The sequence below is a fragment of the Neoarius graeffei genome, chromosome 26 (genome assembly GCF_027579695.1).
Source record: "Neoarius graeffei isolate fNeoGra1 chromosome 26, fNeoGra1.pri, whole genome shotgun sequence".
Taxonomy (NCBI): domain Eukaryota; kingdom Metazoa; phylum Chordata; class Actinopteri; order Siluriformes; family Ariidae; genus Neoarius; species Neoarius graeffei.
Window position 1 is genome coordinate 52,048,906 of NC_083594.1, and position 15,934 is coordinate 52,064,839.

General features: G+C 41.4%; 1 protein-coding gene across 1 annotated transcript; it reads left to right on the forward strand.

The window, feature by feature from the left end:
- Window positions 1–534: 534 nt before the first annotated feature.
- rab7a (RAB7a, member RAS oncogene family) lies at window positions 535–15,670 on the forward strand. The gene is made up of 6 exons (XM_060910580.1): window positions 535–870; window positions 12,250–12,312; window positions 13,118–13,244; window positions 13,620–13,838; window positions 14,246–14,374; window positions 15,051–15,670. Exons 2-6 carry the CDS (start codon window positions 12,260–12,262, stop codon window positions 15,144–15,146), a joined length of 624 nt encoding a protein of 207 aa, XP_060766563.1. The 5' UTR covers window positions 535–870; window positions 12,250–12,259; the 3' UTR covers window positions 15,147–15,670.
- Window positions 15,671–15,934: the final 264 nt, after the last annotated feature.

A 15,934-nucleotide genomic window follows, 5' to 3' on the forward strand; every position in this document is an offset into this window, starting at 1 on the left:
GATAGATAGATAGATAGATAGATAGATAGATAGATAGATAGATATTGTGGAAGCGACATGTTAGACATATTGTGTATAATATAGGTATTGTATATAAAGTGTATTGTATATAATAGTTATGTTATTGTAGATTGCATATTTATTATTTTGTGCAATGTTTATATTGTCCAGATTGTATATTATATGCACATATATACATTTTTCTTATATTACAATGACATATATTCACTCCCCCCCTCTTTATCACTACAGAGACACCAACTGCCGGAACCAAACGTCTTGTGTGTGTTAAAATCCTGGGCCAATAAACATGATTCTGATTCTTTAACTGCATCCCCCCTCCCCCCCATTATAAAGGTGGAGCAAGAGTGATGACGGAGAGGGTTGCGTCTCAAATCGCACCATAAACACTACATAGTGCACTACATGACCGACATGAAACAATGATTTTCTGTTGTACAGAGTGCACCGAGATAGTGACCAGAGTGTGATTTAGGACAGAACCCGCGGACTGCCCTCTCTCGGGCTTGTTTTGAAGGAAGCGAGGAGCTCGCGTAGATCCTGAGGAGAAAAAGAAAAGAGAAACAGAACCGGGCCGGAAAGACGGAGATTATTCTGCTCTCAGCACTCGGGTTTAAACAGGCGCGTTTATAAAAAAGAGACACTTTGGGGGGGATTATTTATTACGTCAGATTGATTTGGTAAACCAATATTTATATTGTAAATAAATCACGAACGACAAAAAAAAAAAAAAACAGTAGTGACACAGCGAAGAGGAGTCAGTTAGCCTTAGCATTAGCATTAGCGCGAGCTTGTTTGCTAAAACGCAACCGACGTTTGCCGTTATTTCGGTTTCATTTCTGGACTGAGGTGAGTCGGATTATTGATTGCAAACGTTATTAAATTTACCCAGGACTATATCAAGTCTGTGAATTTGACCTTGTTATCTTCTAATTATATCAAGAAATGCCAACTAGGTGTCAAAAGACTGCAAGCTAACTAGCCAGGCTAACTAGCAATTAGCTAACTAGCATTTCTGACTAGCAGTATTTTCGACCGTTAACTATTTCAGCTACATTGAGCTCCCAGTGCGCTAATATGGCATTTTATGGTGTTAAGATAAATAAATATCTAAATAGGCAAATTTCACGTTGACACAAAAAGTAATTTTTAATGACTTCTCATGTTTAGTGAAGAACGAAGTGAGCTCGGGTTCAAACATCTGACAGCACCGTTAGCTGAGGAGCTAATCTGCATATTCATATTGTGTGTGTGTGTGTGTGTGTGTGTGTGAGAGAAAGAAAGAAAGATAATGCTGTTAGTATTGCTCTGTCTATCATAATTTATATATTTAAAAGAAAATGGGTATTTTATTAAAGCCCTGGAGATGTGATGGCTATTCAGACATGAAGCTATGAATCTTGGTGGTTGGTCACTTTTAAATGCACCACTGAGTCATTCAGCACAACCGAACACACTGACTGGTTTAATGTTTGTTTTAGTTAAATGGTCGGTACAGGATGAGCTAGATAGGAGTTTTAAGATGTAGTAATAATCAGTTGTTTATGTGACTTTTTATGATGGGGGAAGTCCACGCCCTGAGTCGACCAGGAATTCACAGAATAGCACCATAAAGCTGTGGAGATGTTCGAAAGAGAGCTCCTTATGATCCTGATCTTCTGTCTCTTCATGCTTGGCTGAGGAACACCCATCCATCCGTCCATTTCCAAGCCGAATACTAAAATGCTCCTTTGTAGTTATCCACCATGTGATCCGACTTTAGCCCGGTGTCATGGGTTCCAGATTAAATATGGAGTCGCCCTGTTGCAGTGACACCCAGGGCAGTGTGAGGAACACACCGAATGGACAAAAGAACTTAGTTATAGCGATTACAGCCACACATGAGCACGATAAATGATATTCCTTCATACGTGTCATCGTAAAGCTCAGTCTGTCCTCTGATCATATCCGGTTATCACACTTGGACTAATGTTCAACTGGGAACTCGGATTCTTTTATTTAGCGCATTAGAGTGATCTTTGTGTGAACTCAGAAATACTTCCTCGCTGTTTCCAGAAACTGGAATTCAGGAGTTGTTGTTTATGGATGCGATTTGATCAGAAAAGCGTCGCAGAAAGCGGATTAACATTGTTGATCAGTGTATATCGGTCAGCTTGGAGCAAGTTTGACATGCATGCACATTTGAGACTGATGGGAGTTGTTCTTCCAGGATTGGGCTCAGACTTTTTAAATTTTTTTTTAAGTCTGTCACGGGATGGGATGTGGCAGTGTGAAAATCTATTCGAAAGGCGGCTCAAAAACCTTAAATTGCATAAAGCTGTGACTTTGCTGTTATCTTTCACTCCGTGTTAAAATTAAGTCACTCAGAGATGCGTGTCTGTGCTCTCGGAGAAGCTCTCAAGTCGGAATATACGAGTTGGAGAGCTGTTCAGACAGATCTTTCCTACTGGAAAGTCGGAAACGGCCCCAGAACGCAGCACAGATGAAGGATCAGTTCTGGACTCGTTTAGACTCTGCTTTCATATCCTGAAGTGTGGATGCCATATGTTTGTGTTTTTTTGCAAAAAGCTAATTTGCTGTATCCTTTTGTACCAAAACTTGAAGTGAAGAACAGATTTTTTTTCGATGTATGGAGTGTTATCCTGCAGAAATACCTGTCCTTTCTTGCAAAAGAAAGCTGAGCTAATTACACACCACTCCAGTCGTATGAATTTCCAGTTTTGTACATCAGTCAGGCGTTATACCTCCTCGACTGACGACAACACCCCTTTACCCGCGATCTGCTACGAGAAACAGGACGCAAGTTGAACCGTTCATGTTACTCAGCACTGAATGCATCAAACTCGCATGACAAAAAAAAAAAAAAAGCTTGAGTCAGATTCAGACAGCGTACTGTCACGTTTCTGTCAGGAAGGAAGATTGACTGACTGAAATTCAATAGAAACCTGACATGAAGCTTTATCATGGGATTTTTTTTTTAAATGAGCAGGTTGGCTTTACACAAAAACGTCCTGCTTCCTCTCATCTATACTTTCTCCCAGTTGTCTAAAATCATGTGCTGTGACACGTTTATTTGTAGTTAAACGCACAGCTTCATGGACCTGGAGTCATCTGCCCTGGATGAGACACTGGTTTCTCATAGAGCACCACACACTTTCATATCTAGTTGCAATTTTGAGCAGCTAATCCACAGATTTGGGAGGAAACCGGAGAACCCAAAAGAAACCCCAAACAGCCATTGGGAGAACATGTGGAACTTGAGGCAGTAACCTAAGCTGTGATGCTGCACCATGTTTCCTTCCGCGGTTTAATTTGCCTTAAGTTCTCAGTTGAGTAACTTTGGGGGGGGGGGGGGGGGGGGCTTCTTTTGTCACGTTTACTTGATTTTTAATGGTTTATCGTTACCCACAATGCTGTCTGACTACCCGCTGATCGAGTTGCCAGTAGGATTTCGCCTCCTCACCTTTCTTTGTGTAAAGAGAGTGATGCAGCACTTTGTCAGGAAAGCTGTTTTTTTTGTCGTCTAGTGCACTGTCTTTCAGAGCTAAGAGAAAAATCTGTCGCTTTTTGAGGGCAATCAGAGACACCCTCTTTTTCCAGGGTGGAACAGGTGCTCTGCTGTGTATGAACTCGTGTCTTTTCCTTGAGCTGAATGTTTGAGATGCTGTTCAATGATCAATGCACTAATCTAGCGAAAGGCAAACATCAGCACATTACAGGCCCATGGATTAACCACCTGCCGGAGATTTATGGGAGATTTCTGTTCTTCCATGTGAACAGGTTGTGATGAAAGTGGGGGTGGGGTGGGGGAGACAGGTTGCTGCAGAACATGTCTTTTGAGGAACTTCAGCTTCAGGAGGTGATGAGACAAAGATGCAAATTTGGTGATGGTGTTTGTTTAAGGAACTCCACCAGGTCAAGTGTTTCGTAAACACGTGTGGTGTAAATGTTGTTGAGGGTTTCTCAACCGTTTACTTTTCTGGTTACTTTTTGGACAAAGTTGGATTCTTTCATCTATTTCAACAGTTGTCAACCGGTGTCATTGTGGTGCTGAGAATGTTGCTTTTTGTGTAAACAGCTGTGAAAAGCTTGACATTTCTTGTTGGTAAAGTGTTCGAGTTCAGTTGGAGAACGCAGTGATGAGACACAAACAACCGCTCCGAGAGCATCCGGTTGAGGACGTGGTCTCTGCTGCTTCCAAGTGAACTCTATCAAGTCAGCGATTCAACTGATTCCATGCGTTTTTGGTTGCAGTTGTTTTTCTGTCAATGGTAAGATATAAAACCGAGCCAAAGGACAGAGCTGTAATAGCGCTGCAGAAATGCAATGTGTTCTAGAGATTTCGACCAAAGAGCAAAAAAAGAAAATGAAGACTAGGTGTGAGTGACCAAATGTTTTAAGCGAGTTATTTATACAAGAATCTCGTCAATTTATTGATCGCCAGCTCGGGCTGGACAGTATATCAGTATTGTGATGTTGCAGTATGCTTTTCTGAAATATTGCAAGTATCATGATTGCAAAATTAATAAGTGATGAACTTTGATCTGTGGTTTGTTCTTGAGTCTTTAAAAGTATAAAATTAACTTTCACACTTTTTTTTTTTTTAATCGTGTAATTTAATAGGAAACATTTAATATAAATGTTAAGTCCCATTTTAAAATATGAATTTTCTTCACATGAAATAAATAAATGACTCGTCAGATTCGGCTTTGTTATTTTTCCTTTTTTTTGGGGCGGGTAAACCATTCTATCATGATGCACATCACGTATCATAGAAATGTCTTCAAGGATCATTATATGATATTTTGGTCGTATCGGTCACCCCTTTGCACCAGGTCCATGCTTCATTTCTCTGTGCTCAGGTGGTTATGATTTCTACATGCACTTGATGGTAAACATTTGTTTACCTTGTCTGTCACTGTGTTTCTGACCAATTGACTTGTTTCGGAGCAAATTTCCAGACTGACACTCCTCAAATGGGTTTTTTCTTTTGCTTTTTTCATTTAATTATGTGCATTGTGAAAATGAACCAAAATGAGTATTCTTCTCTGATTTAGTATGAATGCGTGTTATTGTCACAGCTGATCTTCCTCTCGTGCTGTTACAGTAAGGCTTTAAATGACGTTTCACTCACTGGGAGCTTAATCATCATTATTTGCTGGACAGATTTAGCGGTCTCAGAACAGTCTGTAATAAAGATACGCTTGTCTGAGTTCAAGGGTTTCTTGTATGGTTTCGTGTGTAGCAGCAGCAATGAAGTCATTTTATATTCACAAGAAACATTTAATCAGCGAGATGTAGGTCATCTGAAATGAGAAACGTGTGTGAGATCATAACGCTTGTGTGTTGGTTCAGGCTGTCGTGTCTGAAGAAGGCCAACATTTTTAATGCTCCAGCAAGAAAAGAAAAAAGCTTCAGTTCAGATCCAGTAACATGGCTGCAGATTAATTTTGTAGTTCTTCATAATGCTGGCACACACAAGCTCCTCAGAGACTCAGCAAGATTCCTCACCGGAGAACCTGAGGGTCAGGACACGGAGTTGCTTGGTGGGGTTTTTTTTTTCTTCCCTCCCCACCATTTAGAATTAATATGGCTCAGTACCTGTTGTGCTGGAGTTTGTTCTACTCGTATTGCATAATTGGAGCTGTAATCTCATTTATATTCAAAGGAAGGATGCGAGAGAGGTGATGTATATAATTAAAAAAATAATAATTTTAAAGACTAAAATTAGTTGTTAAATCAGTGGGAGGGTGGGAAAAGTGTCAGATCTAGGTTGAGATTAATGTTGTTCTGGTGTCTGATCAGATCCCAATACCTCGCTGCCGACTTGAACAAATACTTTTTGTCTGTTACTCTTAAAGATGTCATTTCTTTGCTCAGAAGGTATGACGGCACTGAAAACCCTTTTGCTATGTGTGCTCTGTGATTGCGAGTATAAACACATTATGTTGCTATCAAACTCTGAAAGAAACAGCCTTGCCAACCACAGCTAAATGAAACAGCTGTGTATTGATTGTTGCGTGTTTTTGCAGTACAAGTTAGATTTTATTTATTTATTTTGGTGGGGCCCTCAGAGCACCGCCTTTCCTTGCAGCTGCTTTCGCTTTCGTTATCTTTCAGCTTAACAACTCCAAGGTAAACCCTGACAGTGAAAGAGATGCTATGGAAAATAATTCTCATATCTTTCTCAGAAATGAAACCAATTAGTGCCATTTATTTATGGATCTACAGTTCGTCATTACGATGAATGAGTAGGTGTGTCTAAACCTTTGATTGGCATTTTGTGTAATATACAAAGATGTGCAAAGACACTCTTGGGGGGGGTTAAAATACTTTGGAAGGTTCTATGGAATTAAAAAAAAAAGCGCTGCCTTTTTTTAAATAAATCTTACTGTATTTTCGCTCACTGAAGTGCTTCGTTGAAGAGAAAAAAAAATTTGCTTTACTTTTGCTCATCGATATTTTTATTTTTTTTCTTTCAAAACTGGACAGAGATCGATGATGGCTGATACTTGGTGTTGGTATGGGGGGGGAATAATGTCTCAGTTTATTATCTCGCCCGGGACGGAGTCCACCAGGGGCGAGGTATTGTTTTCGGTGGGGTTGGTTTGTTTTTACCTCACCTGGGACGGAATCCACTGGTGGCGAGGTATTGTTTTCAGTGGTTTTTTTTTTTTTTTTTGATAATATTACGGGAAAACGGCTGGACCAATCTTCATGAGATTTTCAAGATAGATGGGCATTGGTCTCAAATAGAACCTCCATTTTGGGGGTCAGCCGGTCAAGGTTTTTGTGGCTACCGCTTCATATTGAGGCGGCAGCCACTATGTCCTCGTGCTGTAAGAGTGTAACAGTCGTGCAGTACGGTGTGCTCTGATTGGCTGAGAGCAGCAGAGACTCAGAACCATGTTTATTGGCCAAATATGTTCACACAAGGTGAAACTCAAGGTCACCAAAAAGGTTAAAATTGTTTTTTCACAATATCCTCCTTCATGTTCATCATAAGGACGACCGGGTGAGGGTTTTTTTTTTTTTTTGGTTGCATGGCAACACTTGTTTTCTTTTGATTTTCACCACCATCTTGTGTGTTTTAAACGGTCCGTGTGATTAACCGTGTGATTGTGTGAAGGTGATGTTTATTGGCCAGCTTGGACTAAAAATGAAAATTGCAAAATGAATTGAAAAGTGAGTGTGCCTAAAGGCAAAGGTAAACAGCAAACTTGTTTTTTCACTTGTGTGTGTGCTCAAGTGCACAATAAGTGCTTGTGCATGCACATCAGGATTTCGTCTTGAGCCGAGTCTCCAGGTTATTTTCTTTACCCCACAGCTATTTCTCAGAACTTGCCTTGTTTTTGTTGTCCTCCTGCAGTTGAGCCAGAGATGCCATTCATCGTGTTTTCATGAGTCTGGATTCGATTAGCTCAGTCTGTCATCAAGTCCCATTCCGCCACTCAGCCCCAGATTCATATCCGCCGCTGCCTCTCGGCTTTGCATCCAAATCCATTTCCCCAGCAAGCTGCTTTGTGTGTTTTGTAACCAATTTATTTTCCTGCAGGGAATTTCTCCATTTCCTTTCACCAAGCTGCTGTTTGAGAGTTCCCATCCTCAGTGATTAAACGCCAAAATCGTGCGGCTACAGCGTCAGTATTTCAGGTTGTTGTGCAAAGATGAAACCGCTGTCTGGTCTGCTGTTCCACAGTAATTGTACTGCACAAGCACAGCAGAATTTTCATGTCAGTTTGTACGACACGACAGGAAGATGATATTTCTCATTGCAGACTGCCAACAACGTGAGTGACTGCAATGTAGAAGTTGTTGGAAGTATGCAAATGAGCCATAAAGCATGAGAAAGAGGAAGTACTGCTAAATTTGGTTCCATGTTTACAAAGAGGACAGGAAAGGAGAAATAAAAGACGTAGGTTGTATAGTGATGGCAAAATCGTGGATCGTCCAGTTGGCACGTGTAGGACAGCAGTTATGTCCTCGCTGAACCTTATCTCTGGAGGATGGACGCTCGGGCATTTCATGTTTGCTCGAAAAGGATTGCGTCTAAAGAACCCGCCTGAAGAGTTTTGAATGAAATGATGGCTATCGACTGATCAAGAAGTCCGTCGTTAATATACACAATGTCCATAAGTATGTGAACACGACAGTCACACATCGCACCAGTATGTGCTTGTTGTAAATCTCATTCCAGATTCATTCCTTTTTTTTTTTTTTTGCTGTAAAATAAGCTCCAGTCTTGTGGAAAGGCTTTCCACTTGATTTTGGGGCGTGTCTGTGGGGATTTGTGTTCATTCAGCAATAAGCGCATGAGTGAGATCAGACTCTGATGTTGTACAAAGGAGGCTGTGGTTCCAGTTCATCTCAAAGGTGTTCAGGGCTTTGTGCAGGACAGTCGACAGTGTTTCCCACACATTGACGAGACTATGGCGCCCCGCCATAGTCTAATTTGGGCCGCCATAGTCTCAGTCTGTGCCCGCACGCACACATGGCAACGCTGACACAGCCGGCCTGACATTGCGTGCGTTGCCTTATCTGAGCCAGTGTGAGGAGACAACTCTGATAAGCTACATCCTGTCTGCATCTACATGTTAAGTTTATACAACTTTATGTAGCCTTTGACATGACTGAGAAGGTGACATTTAGGCTACGCTATTGTGCTTTATAGGCGTATGGAGAGCGCATTGATGGATGACGTTAAGTGTATTGTTTCAGTAAAATTACTTTTTCCATTTCGTACTGGAAAACCTACCTTTTCTGTAAGGCAACAGTAGGCTATTTTGAGGCAATATTAGTTAGCCCTACGTAGTTATCTAATTTGTCAGATTAACTTTATCATCCTACCAGGATCAGGTCATTTCCAAATTCACCGGCGAAGTGCTTCCTGCTTGACCTTGTATGTGCGCAGTCTATCCAAGTGATGGAGACGTGAAGTGACAGCAGCGATAAACTAATCTAGGTCTGCATGTACATGTTAAAAGGGAAAAGTAGTCTATTCTAACAGAGAGCGAACTTCGATGCCACTTTTGAGAATTAGTGCTAGTAGCCTTAACGTGATTTGTTACTGGTGAGACGGAAGACGTTAAATTATTTTTAGCCTTTTCTAATAGGCTACCTTCTAAAGGTGGAGCTATTAGGCCACATAATTAAGGGAATGTAATGTTAGTTACCTACTTAATTAAATTAACTTCTTGACTCGAATTTGATCGTTTTTGATTGATGTGAATCTCAGTTGGTGATTGTTTTTGATTCACCAGTGATGTGAACTTCAATTTTCATTTACCCATTGTTTTTATGCTCAAATCCCACCTAAGTTCAATCTCACTTTCATTTAATTAAATATTTCAGAGTGAGCTCTACAATCGCATGACTCATTGTAGTAACAAGTTGTTTGCCATTTTAGGTCAAAACAGACCTTCGTAGCAGACTGCAAGGAGTGCACCTGGCCGTCTGCTTGAGGATTTCCATTAACGGGCCACAACCAGAAGATATAAATTATGAAAGGGCACTCGAACTTTTTTTTTTTCCCCCACTCCCCTCAAAGCCAAGAAAAATCAAATGCACAAGTGCAGGGTGTGGTCTTTGTAAATAGGGCTCTGTAGCAACATACTAAAATAAAATACAGGGTGCATAACCAATACCAACGAATTTGTTCTTTGTTAGTTTTAGTTTAGTAGTATTAGTAGGCTAAACAACCCTCGCGCACCCCTGCAATTCAACCGGACACATGCGCCACGCGCTAAACAACCCCCCGCGCACCCCTGCAATTCAACTGGACCTGCACGCCACGCCCCCCCCCATAGTCTCCAAAATTTCTGTGGGAAACTCTGGTCGAGTTCTTCCACTCCAACCTGAACACCATGTGTTGAAAGAGCTCGCTTTGTGCACAGGGGCATCGTCATGCTGGAGCAGGTTTGGGCCTCTTGGTTGTACTGAAGAGAAATTTGGAATGTTAGAAAATTTAATTTATATAATTGGAGGAAGACGCACATGATTAGTGATGGTCAGGTGTCCACATACCTTTGGCCAGAGAGTGCATGTGCAAAATGTGACTTTTTTTTTTTTTGTAGAAAAGGTTTCTTGAGGTTAAGTGGGTGTGGACTACTTGTGAGGAAATGATGCAGTGAACTTGGAGCAAAGTGCCTCTTAGTTAAAAAAAAAAAAAAAAGGACCTTGAGGACCCACTGTGATGAAGCCTTTTTCTTTTTTTTTTTTAATATAGAAAACATTCACGGCTGGTCGGTCTTGGTTTCGTGTCATATTGTGGCTGTGTTTACATTGTTGGCCTTGATGAAGAATTCCACATATTTTCACACCATTTGGATGTTCTTATCCCGCTAGTTTACATAGACAGGACCTGTAGCCAAAAACACGCTCAGCTGAACCCTTTTCCCAACTCGTGCGTGACGAGCGAGTCTGCTGTTTCCACTGCAGCTTTTGTATTTTGCCTTGAGGGCTTGGATTTTTAATATCGCCCGTATCCTAATTCTGCCATGATCAGACAAGTTGCACATCTACCAAACGGAGTATAGATTTGACTTAATATGCAGGTTATCTATTTAGAGCACCTTGCACTCCTGTAGTGAAAGTTATTTCCTGCACGAGCCTTGTTTTTGTGTGTTGTGAAAGTGAACCCTGTGCACTTGCGAAACGTGTTGTCTGTAGTTTATTTTGACCGTTGGATCGTCGTCAGGGCAGGACACGCTGTTCCTCATGAGCTCTCACTCTGCTATACACACTAAGTGTCCACTTGCATTGCTGTGTGTGTGAGCATGCTCGGTCAGCCCTCGTGACTGCAGACAGAGAAAGTATGAGAGAACACATGACTCGTTCAAAGTTTAGTGCACAAAAAGTGATGAGTGTTTTCCTCGTAATGGTGTCGTGTTCAACCTGTTCAGAGCTGAGTCACCAGCGCAGCACCTGACTTTCACTGCAGCTGCAGTCATAGTCGCATAAATCCACTTTGGTTGATGAATCTCCAGGACTGAGACTGATCATTGTGTATAGTGCATAAGGCCTGGTGTTATGACTTTGATATTGAATCAATTGCACCAGACTTTGGCTTCTGAGAGAGCATCTGTGGTTCGTACTCCATCCATACTTCTAACCAGCTTCCTGTTGGTGGGAAACGAGGGCTGTGTCACCCAGGCGTCAGTCGTGTCCTGTGATCCTGGTGCATGATGGCGATCAAGATGCATTCCACGATCAATCATAAAACTTCTGCAGAAACATCAGACAACATACAGCATCTTTTGACAAGACAAGTAACCTGATAAACGTCTGTGTGTGTGTGGACAGCCAAGCATGACGAGTGCTAGAGTTTCATTTTCTGTTTTCTTGGCAAACAAGTTATGATGGATTGGATTCTTTTTTTTTTTTTTTTTTTTTTTTTTAAACCTCTCGGGCAGCAATCACACCAGTTTTACAACCATTTTTCTTTGCGAGTAATTTCACCTCAAGACATGAAATCTTAGTTTGCAACTCAACTCCAGACTTTTGCTGCATTTCTGAATGATAAGCAAGTAAACTTTATTTCTTTGATTTATTTTCAAGATGGATGCAAGTTGGATTATAAATCACAGCATTTCTGCATTTTTCTTCATTTAGCGTATTTATTCAGCCCACTGAGGACCGCAGTCCTGATCTGTACTGAGAAATCTGATATATCTTTGAAAAAGGGGTTCTTTGAAATTTTATTCTGGTGAATCCATGTCAGTTTGTTTCTTTTGGTGTTGCTTGTGTTAAATAACATTTTCATAAACAATGTCAAGATGAGCTTGCTTTTGAGGATCAACATGATTCACATTTATAATCTTGAAATCTAAAGTGGTTTGACTGAGAGTGGTGGTATTAGAAATTTCACACCATTAATCTCACCTTTTTAAAAAAAATAGTCAAGTTTCACTTCTGTCTGAAGCAGCATGTTCTGTTTGTATTTTATTTTATTTTTTTTAAATCACACATGCAACTGGTGTTGGGTATCAGCCAGCTTTAAAAGATAATATGAAGAAAAAGAAAATTAGTCAGAATTTCACGCTTAAATGTCAAACCTCAATGTCAGTCGTCTGTCACCCAAAAAACGTTCAGCCTGATCAGCTGGATACAGGTCATCAGTTGATTTTTCTCTTGCGTCATCAGGAAGACGGGCTGTTTTTGTTTCTGAACGTGACCTGATGGTCATCTGCTCATCCTGTATGTTTTTCTCTCTCTCTCTCTCTCACACAGCGCTGACACAATGACCTCAAGGAAGAAAGTTCTGCTGAAAGTGATCATCCTCGGAGACTCAGGGTGAGCGTCTGCTCCGAGATCATGCCCATACAAGAGAGGAAATGCTGCAGCACTGCACACCTTCACGAACACCGTATTTTTAGCTTAATCAGTAACTCGTTAAACAGGTGATCAGAGGCTGGAAATTCACAATGCTGTCCTGCAGAACACTATCAGCTGATTGTGTTCGTGTCTGGAGGGTTAAAAGCAAACGCCCACGACACCACCTGTCGGATGAGCTTTGTTAAAACTTTCAGCTGTTGTCATGAACCACGTCTCCAATAGAAAACTCGTAGAACAGACCTTTCAGGAAGTTTTTGAATACTTTGTGAAAGGGTTTTAAGATACAGAAATGCTAATTATAAGCAGAAAACTGGTGACTTTAAGTCCTTCGTAGAGGTCTGAGTGCACGAATATGTGATTTGAGACGCTGGAACAAAAGTGAGCTAGTTGCTGAGACACTTATCACGTGGATTTTTTTTTTTTGCACCACATTATGATTTCTGATATGAACAAGTGGTGTTTTAAGCGACCACATGATGCAGCAGCCGTCTTGTGTACGTACAGTGAAAAGAAAACATCGTCCAGCTTTAAACGGAACAATTTGTCAGTGAATTTGCCCCGAAGTGCAACATGCACTCGGATAAATGGATCTCTCTTCAACAGAATACTTCTGATCTAATCAGTCAACATTCAAGTGGTGTTTCCGATCATTAATTCCTATTTATTTTTAGTTAATCACGTGTGGTGTTTTGTTTTTTTTGTTTTTTTTTAAATGTAAAAGCTTTCGGTTCCTCTTTTTCTGTGTGTGTGTGTGTATGTATAGAGTGGGAAAGACCTCTCTGATGAACCAGTATGTGAACAAGAAGTTTAGCAATCAGTATAAAGCTACAATAGGAGCTGACTTCCTGACGAAAGAGGTGATGGTGGATGATCGACTTGTAACGATGCAGGTACGAACCCTCGTCATGCACTGATCGGAATAAATCTCCTCACACTCTGAGAACAAAATGGGTTTTGATATAGCTACGACTGTTTTTATGGAAATCCAGCGTGACGCTCCAGGCCTCAAGGGGTTTGAGGAACTAACATGAGTATAACCCATCTGAGCAGGTGCAGGGTAGTTTGAGAAATAACAAGGGACGCAGTGACTGATGTCAGTACCATTCTGCAGCAGTGATGCACAAAGCAGAACGTTTCTTGTTTAATTTTTTTCACAGAAAAGTTCAGACACCAGGATGAGTGTTCAGGTTCACCTCTGAGCATCAGCATGCAGCTTCATTTCAGATCTATAAAATAATCAGAATTGACTTTTTTTGGGTCCACAGATATGGGACACGGCGGGTCAGGAGCGGTTCCAGTCACTGGGCGTGGCGTTCTACCGTGGCGCAGACTGCTGCGTCCTCGTCTTTGACGTCACGGCACCGAACACTTTTAAGACACTGGACAGCTGGAGGGACGAGTTTCTGATCCAGGCCAGCCCTCGAGACCCTGAGAACTTCCCCTTCGTCGTGCTCGGAAACAAAATCGACCTGGAGAACAGGCAGGTGAGTGCTGCAGGAGCCTGGTTTTGCGTGTTCTCATAAATCACATAAACAGCTGTGCTTTTGGATGAGCAAAAGCCACTGTGTGTGGCGATGAAGTGAACCAATGTGGAGTTTTACCATTCCGGGAACTTGACAAAATGATCAGTGGGGGTCATGTGACTTTGTGTTTGGGTTCTCTGTGGGGAACTTCATCGTGCCAGAGTTTATTACCTGTCGTCAGAGACGGGTGTATTTGGACGAGTGTATTTGTAAATTTTTTTCCTGACAGAAAATTTCACCATTTCAACAATTTAGCGCATGTTTGGGGCCTACAAACACACTCGGTGAGAAATGAAACTGTGCAGAGGTTTGTGGGTGTCAGGAGGATTCAATCAGTCACTCGTCCTGTGTTACTCTGCGTCTCTCAGGTAACCACTAAACGAGCACAAGCCTGGTGCCAGAGCAAGAATAACATCCCTTACTTTGAGACCAGCGCCAAGGAGGCCATCAACGTAGAACAGGCTTTTCAGACCATCGCACGCAACGCACTCAAACAGGTACGCAGCGCACAAACATGGGCACGGCTCTCTCACACACACCAACACTAGCAAACAGTAACAGTGTGCAGTTTCAGAATGTATTCAGGGAAAAAAAACGTGATTGCATGCTTTCTTCCTTCGAACCTGAAGTGACCATGTCGTTTCAAAAGTAATGGCACCTGGTTACAGACAAGAAACTAGAGCAAAGCATGATTTATTTAAAAATATTTTGACGTAGTCTCAAGTATAAGTGAGCAATTTGATCTGTTGAGTGTGATGAATTGGTATAATATGTTTGCAAATAATATATTTTTGTTTCTCTACTGTTTTTTTTGTTTTAATCATTAGGTCAGTTAAAAAAAAAAAAACCTGAGTAAATTCAATGTTTGGCACCTAATTTCCAAATTATTTATGTCCATGTATGGTAAAACCAAGTATTCACTTTCACACACTTTTTGTGGGAGCTGAAATGTGATTTTGACAAATGTTTAGCCTGCTAATGAGCAAAAAAAAAAATCAGGAGCAGAGTTTATTGCTCAACTTCGCCTCCTAGTGGAGTAACATGATCAGTTTAGGCCACAGGATGATTTAATTTGGATCTAATTTTTTTTAAGTTCATTCTGTGGCCTGAATTACACACAGGGCGTCAAAAATATTGCACGACACTGGTTCTAATGTGCGTCTCTTCCTTCAGGAAACGGAGGTGGAGTTGTATAACGAGTTCCCAGAGCCGATCAAGCTGGACAGAAACGAGAGAGCCAAGCCATCAGCAGAGAGCTGCAGCTGCTGAAGATGGACAGGGGGCGCTACTGATCACCCTCCGTCCTCTCTGGCCTTGTTTCTCTTTTTTCCTCTTTCCATGTCTGTCTGTCTCTCTCGTCCCCTCTCTCTCTTTCCCATTTGCCCTTAATGTAATCACTGGCCTTCATAGAGCAGTCAGGCTTTCTCTTCTAGAATATACCCTCTACAAATTGCACTCGTGCGCGCGCACACACCACACACACGCAGCAGTGCTCAACAGGCTTTACACAAAGCCCAAAGAAATAATTATGAAGAAAGTGTTTTGGTGCACAAGTGTTTTCAGGCCCTCTATAGTAGCTCTTTTAACTTGTCACTTGTCCTAACACCCTTCTTTAGACTTCCTTCAGCTTCAACCACAGACACGCACACGTGCACACAAACTCTGTTCATTCTGAAACTCTCAACACTTGAATGCTTTGAGACTTTTTATACATACAACGCCCACCATGTAAACTGGAACCTGATTGATGGAGCTGTGTAACATGCTGATGTATTAAAGCTGTGTTGATATCAGGACTGTCTGCTCTTTCTGCTTCCACAGGAGGCTTCGCATGTCACTGCGTCCAACTCCGAAAAGTACGGTCTCTTGCTTTTTGTTAATTAATATACAATGTCAGGTTGGAGTCAGGCCACCGTGCGTGGCGGTGTGAGGATACGGCTAAAGATCGGTCACTAAAAATAGTACCGTAGTAGTGGTGATGGAATTCTATAGCCTGTTTGGGATTATTTTTTGAATGAATTTGTCACCTTTTTCATGAGCAGGATCGCTCACTGCAA

What these genes read in the sequence shown, in the direction of transcription:
- rab7a (XM_060910580.1), top strand. Translation starts at nt 12,260, where the DNA reads ATGACCTCAAGGAAGAAAGTTCTGCTGAAAGTGATCATCCTCGGAGAC. An exon ending in ATCATCCTCGGAGACTCAGG is followed by an intron (nt 12,313 to 13,117) that starts GTGAGCGTCTGC and finishes GTGTATGTATAG; the next exon opens with AGTGGGAAAGACCTCTCTGA. An exon ending in TCGACCTGGAGAACAGGCAG is followed by an intron (nt 13,839 to 14,245) that starts GTGAGTGCTGCA and finishes TGCGTCTCTCAG; the next exon opens with GTAACCACTAAACGAGCACA.